The sequence below is a fragment of the Siphateles boraxobius genome, unplaced genomic scaffold, assembly GCF_051911475.1.
Source record: "Siphateles boraxobius isolate OS27281-9 unplaced genomic scaffold, OSU_SipBor_1 17, whole genome shotgun sequence".
In the NCBI taxonomy this organism is placed as follows: Eukaryota; Metazoa; Chordata; class Actinopteri; order Cypriniformes; family Leuciscidae; genus Siphateles; species Siphateles boraxobius.
The window spans coordinates 8,185,683-8,196,811 of record NW_027508777.1 but is presented as its reverse complement, the minus strand read 5'-3'; the positions used below and the strand labels follow the sequence as shown (position 1 = coordinate 8,196,811).

The window sequence follows — 11,129 nt, the reverse complement described above, 5'->3', positions numbered from 1 at the left end:
AGCCTATATAAGCCAACAAACTGCAAAGTTGAATGGGTTGGCCCTTAAACCAATCTCTTCAGGCCTGTAGTAATTCCATATAATTATTTATTATTATTATAATTATTACATGAAGCAGACTCATTTTGCTCACATAAAAAGAACAAACAAACAAAACAAAAAAACAAGCAAAACGCTTCATTGTATCTTCAAAGTGCTCTTTGAAGCGTGGCCCTAGATATCATATGAACATAGAATGCCAAAATTAAAACTTTGGATTAGAGCCAAACCAAGTACATCGTTGGAAAGGTCTCGTCCTGGAGAGTAACATATGTCAGTAAAAAGATTCTTCATGGCTCCTGCTTTGATATATTGACCTTTGAACCCCAACCCCGGTGCATATATTAAGTTCTATAGTTAAGCAAAAAAAAAAATGAAACAGGCCTGGGACCAACTGTTATGGAAAGCTCTTGACCTCATCTAACATGTCATTGTGGTCAATAACAGGGGGCGCATATATATAGGTATCACATATAGGTAAAATAGATTTTCACCTATTTCACAATTATATATATAAAATCTGATTACACACATGTGTGTATCATCCCCTTAAATACTATAGTAAACTCTCAAATCAGTATTTACAACTTCAAATTCTAGGAAGAACAGTAATGTAGACGAAAACTACAATTCCCTACAGCCGCGCTATGCACCTTGATAAAATAAGCGCCATATATGTAGTTTTTCGGTTTATTAACCCTAGTTTATACCAATTAGGGTTGTAAAAACATATCAGCTTAACATATAAAAAATATATTACAGTCAAACTAGTGATTACACGGCATCTATCGAAATAGCACGAATGCTGTTAACTTAAAGTAAATATCGCGGTTGATTCAAGTCATTTTAGCAAAAATACAAACTTCCGCATGACGTAAGTGAATATCAGCCAATGGAAAGAGTGAAAAACTCCCTGCGCCATGGGGTACGTACCGTACGCGCGCGTCGCCGCGACGTTACATTTTTGTGAAGGTACACGTCAGGCTACAGCATAGACTCGACTCAGTAGGGTGACCAGATTTCTCGGAGTGGAATACGGGACAGATACAGAACGCATGCAAATAGAGGGAATGCACGTGACGTCACCGTTGGCCGGAGTGACTGCAGTTACGCCCACAAGTGGCAAAAAGACTGAGCGGCAGCATTGGTTTTCAGTGTGAATGCTGCGGAAAAACACACAAAACGCGTCTAAAACGGGAAAGAGCTTTGAGACTGACTGTACAACTTAGACAAACTTTGACAAGAAATATGAGGAATATTTTACAGACTACCTAAAGCTACAGAACAGAGAAGCAAATAGATCGCTACAATTCATAGAAACAACTGGACTCCAGGCAGCGAAAGGTGGATTTGCAGTTATCCTTTTTGTGTCAATATGCTGAATTTAGTGGTAAAATCATTCTCTATATATTGTATTGTTATATATTGCAGTGACAACTCATCAATCAAATATTTACCACTGTATATTCTGTATAATTTGACATTTTTAAATAAACACTGACAAAAAACTATACAAGTTTTAAGTCTCTAGACGATATGATGATATACAACATTGATAAGTGATCACCTGGATTTAGACCTGCCTATTTTGTATTTATATAAAACATTCACAGGCAAATTTGCTGTATGTATTTCCCTGGTGTCGAAATCAAGCACATATAAATGTCAGGAAACACGATTCCTGGCTGCATGTTAATATCCATGGATCACTGGATCTTTAGTAAGTTGTAAGGAACACTATATTGAGTCCAATCTTTAGTTTAAACTGATAATCGTTTGTTTTACTTGTGTTTTCGCAGTTTCCCCTATTAAATCCAGTCACGCAGTTGCTCTTCTGCCACTCAGTCCGGCTGAGGGGGGCGTGTTCCGGCGTGAAAGTGACCTTAATGCATTCCCTCTATTAATGCGTCTTACATGCGCTTCATTAGGCACACTCGCACACACACACAAGGTCTCTCCCTCTCTGTCATGCGCGCGCTACACGGTTTGAACGTAACATATATATCCTTTCGGAAACGAAACCTATTATATATAAATATATATATATATATATATATATATATATATATATATATATATATATATATATATATTAACGATGAAATAAGGGACAAAACATGATTTTTTCAGAATAAGTCGGGACACTAAAATTAGAGTGGAAATCGTCTACGGTTACGTATGTAACCCTCGTTCCCTGAGTAGGGAACGGAGACGTTACGTCGGATGACGACGAATGGGGTTTCGCTTAGAAAGCCTATCAACTTCGAGTATTACAAAACGAGCCAATGGCAAAGAAATGCCATGGGTCTGCGGAATTTGCATGGCGTAACTCCGCCCCACCTCGTGGGTATAAAAGGAGGAAGCCGGCAGCAAGCAGATATGTTTCTTCGCTGAGGAGCCAAGACTGAGCTCAGGCGATCCCCGCGGTACAGCGGAAAGTGGCAGGCAGACGTAACGTCTCCGTTCCCTACTCAGGGAACGAGGGTTACATACGTAACCGTAGACGTTCCCTTTCGTTGTCACTCCGAGTTACGTCGGATGACGACGAATGGGGTTACCAGTCTAATCACGCCACCTTCTCAGCTGTCTTCCAGTGCCCTGCGTAATCGAGATCCCTGTCAGCCTGGACAAAGGACTCCATATAACACAGGAATACCAAGGTACACTGGGAAGCATATCCCAAGCTAGGGGAAGTATGCAATTAATGCCAGCCCGGAGGGGGGGGACTTAGAGAATACACATATGACCCGAAGGAAGCATATGGGAAACACTGGGGTGTCCAGCCGCAGGTGGAATATTTCAACCCCAGGGGTGGCAAGGTGGCTTGCCAAGGGAAAGACACACGCTCAGAGAGGCTTACAGTGGAAATACACATGTGGGGGTCGCTCAGAGGAGGGACCATGCACACGGGAGGCACCTAGCCGACGCACAGGCAATAGACACTGGCGCCGACGTCAGGAGTGCTGGAGGAGCTCAGGGCTTTCGGAGAAGCTCACCTGAGAAAATATCGCACGTATCCAGTCCGTGGAGTGGAATGGCGAGCAAGCGAAGACACCTGAGCGGGTCCGGTACTAGCTGGTTGAAGCGAGTACACGAGAGGACACAGGCTCCACTCGGAGATTATAGAATCTGGCGAATGTGTTAGGTGTCGCCCAGCCTGCAGCTCTGCAGATGTCTGTTAGCGAGGCGCCATGCGCTAGAGCCCAAGAGGACGCTACACTCCGGGTGGAGTGGGCAGTCACACCAAGGGGGCACGGTCGACCTTGCTGCTGGTAAGCCAAGGCAATGGTGTCCACTATCCAGTGAGACAACCTTTGCTTGGAGAGAGCCTTTCCCTTCAGCTTCCCACCATAACAGACAAAGAGCTGGTCTGAGGTCCTGAAACACTGCGTTCTGTCTACATAGGCGCGGAGAGCGCGTACTGGACAGAGCAGTGTCAAGGCTGGGTCTGCCTCCTCCGAGGGCAGCGCTTGCAGGTTCACCACCTGGTCCCGAAAGGGAGTGGTAGGAACCTTGGGCACATATCCAGGCCGGGGTCTCAGGATCACGTGAGAGTAAGCCGGCCCAAATTCCAGGCACGCTTCGTCAACGGAGAATGCGTGCAGGTCCCCAACCCTCTTGATGGAGGCCAGTGCAACCAGGAGCGCTGTCTTCATAGACAGGAACTTAAGCTCGACTGATTGCAGGGGCTCAAAGGGAGCACTCTTCAGGGCAGTTAGAACCACTGAGAGGTCCCAAGAGGGAACGAGAGGAGGACGAGGAGGATTCAGTCTCCTCGCTCCTCTCAGGAACCTGATGATCAGGTCGTGCTTCCCCACCGACTTACCTTCGATGAGGTCATGATGTGCGGCAATGGCGGCAACATAGACCTTCAGGGTGGAGGGAGACAGCCTTCGCTCCAGCCCCTGTTGAAGGAAGGAAAGCAAAACACTGATCGAGCATCTCCGGGGGTCTTCTCGGTGAGAAGAGCACCAGTTGACGAAGAGGTTCCACTTCAACGCATAGACGTGTCTCGTGGACGGCGCTCCAGCGGAAGTGATGGTAGCCACCACCGCTGGTGGTAGGGTACTCAAACCTGCCTCGTCCCATCCAGGAGCCACACGTGGAGGTTCCAAAGATCGGGACGAGGGTGCCATAGGGTGCCCCGTCCCTGAGAAAGAAGGTTCTTCCTCAGAGGGATCGGCCAGGGAGGTGCTGTCGCGAGGAGTACTAGTTCGGGGAACCAGGTCCGGTTGGGCCAGTAAGGGGCAACCAGAATGACCTGCTCCTCGTCCTCCCTGACCTTGCGCAAAGTGTGCGCAAGAAGGCTCACTGGGGGAAACGCATACTTGCGGCCCTGCGGCCAGCTGTGCGCCAGAGCATCCGTGCCGAGCGTGCCCTCGGTCAGGGAATAGAACTGGGCGCAATGGGTCGAGTCGTGAGAGGCAAACAGATCTATCTGCGCGTCCCCGAACTGGTCCCAAATCAGCTGAACCGACTGGGGATGGAGTCGCCATTCTCCAGGGAGGGGCTGAAGCCGTGAGAGCTCGTCGGCTGCACAGTTCAGCGCTCCGGGAATGAAGATGGCTCGAAGCGACCTCAGATGCTTCTGACTCCATAGGAGGAGGTGGCGAGCGAGTTGTGACATACGGCGGGAGCGTAGACCACCTTGATGGTTGATGTACGCCACAGTGGCGGTATTGTCTGAACGGACTAGTACGTGTTGACCCCTGAGCAACGCCCGGAAGCGGTGCAGGGCAAGGCGTACTGCCAACAACTCGAGGCAATTGACATGCCACAGCCGCTGGGGTCCTGTCCAGGAGCCCGCAGCAGCATGTCCATTGCACATGGCGCCCCAGCCCGTGGTGGAGGCATCTGTTGAGACAACAACATGCCGGGAAGCTCGTGCCAGGGGGACACCGGCCCTGAGAAAACCGAGGTTCGCCCACGGGGTGAAGAACTGACGGCAGGTCGGAGTAACTGGTACTCGGAACGTGCCGTGTTGCCATGCCCACCTCGGGACTCGGTCGCGAAGCCAAAGCTGAAGCGGTCTCATATGAAGCAATCCGAGCGGCGTGACCGCGGCTGCAGATGCCATATGCCCCAGGAGCCTCTGAAAAAGTTTCAGTGGAACCGCACTCTTGCCCTCGAATTGTCTTAGGCAAGTCAGCAGTGACTGCGCGCGCTCGCTCGTAAGCTGCGCGGACATGGCGACCGAGTCGATGTCCATACCGAGAAAAGAGATCCTCTGCACGGGGCAAAGTTTGCTCTTCTCCCAGTTGACCCGAAGGCCCAGACGGGCTAGGTGCCGAAGCACTAGGTCCCTGTGTTCGCAAACCTGATCTCGAGAGTGAGCTAGGATCAGCCAGTCGTCGATATAACTCAGGATGCGAACCCCTTGTTCTCGAAGGGGAACAAGGGCCGCCTCGACGACCTTCGTGAAGATGCGAGGAGACAGGGCTAGCCCGAAAGGGAGAACCGCGTACTGGTATGCCTGCCCCTCGAAAGCAAACCGGAGGAACGGTCTGTGTCGAGGAAGAATGGAGACATGAAAGTAGGCGTCCTTCAGGTCGATCGCTGCAAACCAATCCTGGGGCCGTATGCATTCGAAAACGCGTTTGGCGGTGAGCATCTTGAACGGCATCCTGTGAAGGGAGCGGTTCAGCACGCGCAAGTCCAGGATTGGCCGTAACCCACCGGTTTTCTTGGGGACAATGAAGTAGGGGCTGTAGAAGCCGGACCTCATCTCGGCTGGAGGGACAGTCTCGATTGCACCCTTCGCCAGCAGGGTGGCAATCTCTGCTCTCATGATAGGGGCATTGCCACCGACCAAAGTGGAGCGGACTCCCCTGAAGCGGGGAGGAGACCGTGCGAACTGAATCGCATAGCCGAGCCTGACGGTACGCACGATCCAGTGGGACAGACGGGGAAGCTCTAGCCAGGCTCCCAGGAACTGAACCAACGGGATCATGCGAGCCACAGGCGTCCCCCCGGAGGGGCAGCGAAGCGGAGTAACTGGCCCAGATGTGGACGGCATAGCGGCCCGGAGAGGGGGCACAGTTAGCAACCGCGCCCTGGCAGAGGGGGCCAGGGGAGGACCAGGCTGGTCGTCCCGCGGGGGCCTGCTCTGCCAGGGGTCTGGCGACAGAGGGGGACAGCGGCGAAGCGGTCCGTGGACGGCACGCCATGTCAACCACCTCTGGGACAGAGGGGGACGAGGAGAGCACGGCTTGTGGGCGGCGCTCTGTGACGTCCGAGAACTCTGTGCTCAGAGACGGGAGAATCAGCTCTTTGGAGAATAAGGATTCTTCCCCGGCCCTCCCCGGGGAAAGGAGTGGTCCTGCTACCAACTCCTGGAAAGAACTGAGTCCCATCTCTAAGGAGCCCAACTCAAGAGCGCCGCTTAACCCGGCGTGTAGCGGGGTGCGGGGCTGGAGAGGACTGTGGCGTCCGACCGCGGCCTCCAGAGCCGACCCGGGTGAACGGGCGGGGTGGGAGCCGCGGGGGGGCGCCCTCGGCAGTGGGCAGACTGAGGGATCTGAGCGGACGGCGGGGCCGTCGGGACAGAATCAACCTCAGTCTGCTCCATCGCCGAGGTGCCCGTCTCACGAGCGCCGCTTAACCCGGCGTGTAGCGGGGGGCGGGGCTGGAGAGGGCTGTGGCGTCCGCCCGCGGCCCCCAGAGCCGGCCCGTGAACGGGCGGGGTGGGAGCCGCGGGAGGGCGCCTTCGGCGGTGGGCAGACGAGGGATCTGAGCGGACGGCGGGGCCGTCGGGACAGAATCAACCTCACTCTGCTCATGGGCGGCTGAGAGCTGTTGGGCAAGCCCTCAACCGCACCGCCGAAGAGGCCGACCTGGGATATGGGAATGTCGGACAGACGGGTCCGCGCGACATCCAGCACATCAGACAGGTTCAGCCACAGACTGGTGAGCATCACCTGACCCAGGGAGCGTACGGCCACTTTCGTCGCTCAGAGAGCAAGGTCAGTGGCGGCGCGCAGCTCAGTGAAGAGCCCTGGGTCAGTCCCGCCCTCGTGCAGGTCCATGAGCATCTGGGTCAGGTGGACCAGCAGAATGACCATGGCATGCAGTGAGGCGGCTGCCAGTCCCGTGGCGCTATAGGATCTCGCCACAAGCGTAGACGAAAAACTACAGGCCACGGGCGGGTGCTTAGGATTGCGCCGAGAAGAAGCACTCTGAGGACACATAGCATCGCAACAGAGCGTTCAGCCGGGGGAACCCCAGTGTACCCATGGGCAGCGGCCCCATCGAGGGGAGGAAAGGCGGATGAGATCAGCGAGCGGTCCCGAGAAGACAAGGGGGTCTTCTTGGACTTCGAGATCTCATCATGCACGTCCGGGAAGAGAGGTATTGGGGTTTGCCGTGGACGAGGGTCGGCGGCCTTACCCAAAACCCATCGTCCCAGGAAAGCATGGTCGTCATCTCCGGATCAGACTCAGGCACAGCCGTATGCACACCGGAAGGTGGCAGCTGTGACGAGCCCTCACTTCCAGAAGACTCAAACCCACCTAGTGATGCTGCAACAGACATGGCATCTTCCTCTGTAGCTTCAACTGAAACACGCGGGCCACCAGAGGGTAGACTCGCGGGAATCAGCAGTTCACTAGCGGGCACCGTCATTGAAGAGGGGGGCTGGGGTCACGGACACATAGTCGGCGCCTAGATCCAGACCGTAACCCTCAGGTCACCCTGGCCACCAGCCGAAGATCGGGGGGTGGATGAGGGGACTCTCACTCTTGCGAGTTCACCGAGTCTCGACCTATATATGACGCGATGATCACGTTCCCAGCGAGAACATGAGTCACCCACGAGCGCTGTTCAAGCATGATCAAAGCCCAAACACACTAGACAGCGCTCGTGCCCATCAGAGTCCGATACCAGTCCGCTGCAACCAGAAATGCACGGGCGAGCCGTCTTTAAAAAGACGTGCCACGTGTAAGCTCTTTTAGTGAGAGAAAACTCAAGTGTTGAAGCACCCGGGGAGAAACGCACCGACTGGCAGACCACTGCAACAGATCAGCAGGAAGCACGCTCTCGCCGTAGATCGCCGTCACACCAACACTCGAGGTACTCGTTTGTAAAGCTGACAATTCAGAGATGGCTTGTGGAGAGAAGAATACACTTGGCTCCGAAGCGAAAACATATCTGCTTGCTGCCGGCTTCCTCCTTTTATACCCACGAGGTGGGGCGGAGTTACGCCATGCAAATTCCGCAGACCCATGGCATTTCTTTGCCATTGGCTCGTTTTGTAATACTCGAAGTTGATAGGCTTTCTAAGCGAAACCCCATTCGTCGTCATCCGACGTAACTCGGAGTGACAACGAAAGGGAAACGGGGCTGTCCCGGGAAAAACGGGACGTCTGGTCACCCTACGACTCAGAAGTATAAATCAGAGACTGAACGTGCCCCCGGATCTCTGACAATAACAAATCACTGAAATGCCAAAATAATATATGTGGCACATTCATAGACTGTAGACAGTACGTCTGCTTTATGATGTAAATTTCAGTTATTATTTTGATTGTAAAATATTTGAACTATGACTAATTACCTAATTAGTAACCACTTTTCAATAGATATTGTGCTATAAAAATGACTGAAAACATGGTCAGATATCATTGTGGGTACAGTAACTTCCCCATTGTTTTTTACAAATTGAAAATAGTTACTCCTCATTTAAACATTTTGAGCCCAAGCATTGTTTACAAATGTGTCCTTTAAAAAACATGTCAATAGAAACAATTATATAGAACATTTCCCACAGTTGGCTATACCAAGTATTTAGAAAGCCAGAGATAACATCTAGACAAAGTGTGTTTATTGTTCAATAACATCAAGTCTTAAGGCCCGTTCACACCAAGCACGATAACTATAAAGATAACGATAAAGATATAATTCTAAAAATCGTTCTCCATATTAAAGAATAACAGAGTTCACACCACAACTATAACGATAAAGATATGAGGAACGATATCGTTGGGATCACTTTCAGAACGATTTTTTTCCAGCTGTCGAACGACAAAACAGTGACAGCCAATCAGAATCCATTCTAATTTAAAGGTCTCGCGCATTTAAAATGGCAGATGCCATTGCAGAGAAGTTAATCGTCGAGGTACAAAAAAATCATCCACTGTTTGACAAGTCAACCCCCCTTTTCAAGGATACGTTAAAAAAGATGGATATATGGAAAGCAATCGGTCGTATCCTGGGAATAAACGGTGAGAAGTATAAACGATGAGATATATTATGCAGTTTTGCATAGTGTAACAAAATTACCTCAGGTAGGCTATCCAGCGCTAGTTTTAACAACATTGCTGAAGTTGCAGTGAAAAAGGCGTTGTATACAGGTGTTGACGAGGCGATGTTTTTATTCCATCATTGACTTTGTCAGCTAAATTCACTGTTAGATTAGATCGATTACACGAGACTTGCTAGATTCACTGTTTAGATGCGCTCGGGACATAGCATTGGCTGAGGACATCTGCAGGCAAAGACGTGTAAAGGCAATAAGAACAGCAAAAACATATTCAATGACATGTTGTAAACAAAAATTATAATAAAATGTAGGCCTAATCTATAACATCAGTCAATATCATTAAAGCTATTGTAGTACGTTTTTCTGAATGAAACTGTTGTTGATTCATTCGAAAATATGAATAAAATTTGTCTTTAAAAGACGACCACTCTCTAATCAGAGTGACGGATTCTCCCAACTCCTCTCGTCTTTTAAGGATATCGTGTACCCAAAAGCGCCTGTTTTTCTTATGATATTTTTTTGTAACATAAAGCAGCAGCAGGTCATCCATTTTCGCTACTTTGAAACCACAGCGCGGGCGCGCGCGGGCTTAGAATAAAAAGACCGTTATCGGTCGTTGGTGTGGACGCATATATAGCTATCTTTATCGACTTTGTCGGTGCAGAGAGAGAATTGAGAGAGGCCATGGAAGGTTGGAATCTTGCTTTAATCAACAACACTCTCCTTCAGAAAGGAATTAAGTGGGTTTTCAATCCCCCCCACAGGATCACATCATGGAGGGGTGTGGGAAAGGTTGATAAGGTCTGTGAGGAAGGTCCTGAATTCTACACTGAAGTTGCAGACCCTTGATGAAGAAAGTCTTCATACAGTTTTCTGTGAAGCAGAGTCTATTGTTAACAGCCGTCCTATTACCAAGGCATCCACTGATCCAAACGACTTGGAACCACTAACCCCTAACCATCTGTTGCTACTCAAGATCATGCCATCTTTGCCACCGGGTCAGTTCAAAAAGGAGGACATCTACGCTCGTCGCAGATGGAAACAAGTTCAGTACATATCTGACTTGTTTTGGAAACGTTGGATTAAGGAATACTTGCCTCTTCTTCAGGAGCGTCAGAAGTGGTCTGGTGTCAAGCGCAACTTCCTTACTGGAGATATTGTACTCATAGTTGACGACTCAGCACCTCGCAACTCATAGCTTACAGGAAGGATTGTGCAAACTATCTCTGACAGAAGAGGACTTGTTCGTCAAGTGCGAATTAGGACGAAGACTAGCTATTTGGATAGGCCTATTACTAAGATTTGCCTTCTACAGGAAGCAGAGGAGCCATGAGGATATCCAACTGACCTTTGAACTTCATAGACTTTGACTTTAATCTTGACTCTCATACGGGCCTTTTTCTTTTACATGACTGACTAGGTGATTGTGAAGATTATTCTTTACAAAGACAAAGGACTCTGTCTCTTTATTTCGTTTGGTCTAAAGAAGAAAGGACACTTTTAAACGGACTGCTTTATCCTAAAAAAAAATGTATTGATCTCCTACATAATGTGCAGTTGTATAATTATTGTGTTAAAATAATTAGGGGCCGGAATGTAGGAGCCAGCGTAAGTCTCCAATGTGTTCTATGTTTATGGTCTCATTCATAATATTCACCGCACTCCTATTGTAGGTGGTCGGCGTGTCCACTACAGTTTGGGCGGAAGTGATAGTGGTCTATATGTTTGCTTCACTGGATCACCTGGGTTTTATGGCTTTGACAGAGAGAGGGGGTGAGCCTGGGAGCGAACACTTTCTGTTGACCGCACTCGCACTCGCCCTCGCGCACTTCCA

At 50.0% G+C, this 11,129-nt stretch overlaps 2 protein-coding genes across 2 annotated transcripts in view; one reads left to right on the top strand and one right to left on the bottom strand.

The window, feature by feature from the left end:
* Positions 1–11,129, top strand: part of mtap (methylthioadenosine phosphorylase) — a 210,291-nt gene that overhangs the window by 54,926 nt on the left and 144,236 nt on the right. The gene's annotated exons all lie outside the window — the stretch shown is intronic.
* Positions 10,668–11,129, bottom strand: part of LOC143740189 (uncharacterized) — a 52,840-nt gene continuing 52,378 nt past the window's right edge. The window contains exon 14 of the mRNA XM_077232231.1: positions 10,668–10,775. Coding sequence (XP_077088346.1) covers positions 10,668–10,775 — 108 coding nt within the window. The remainder of the gene's footprint in view (positions 10,776–11,129) is intronic.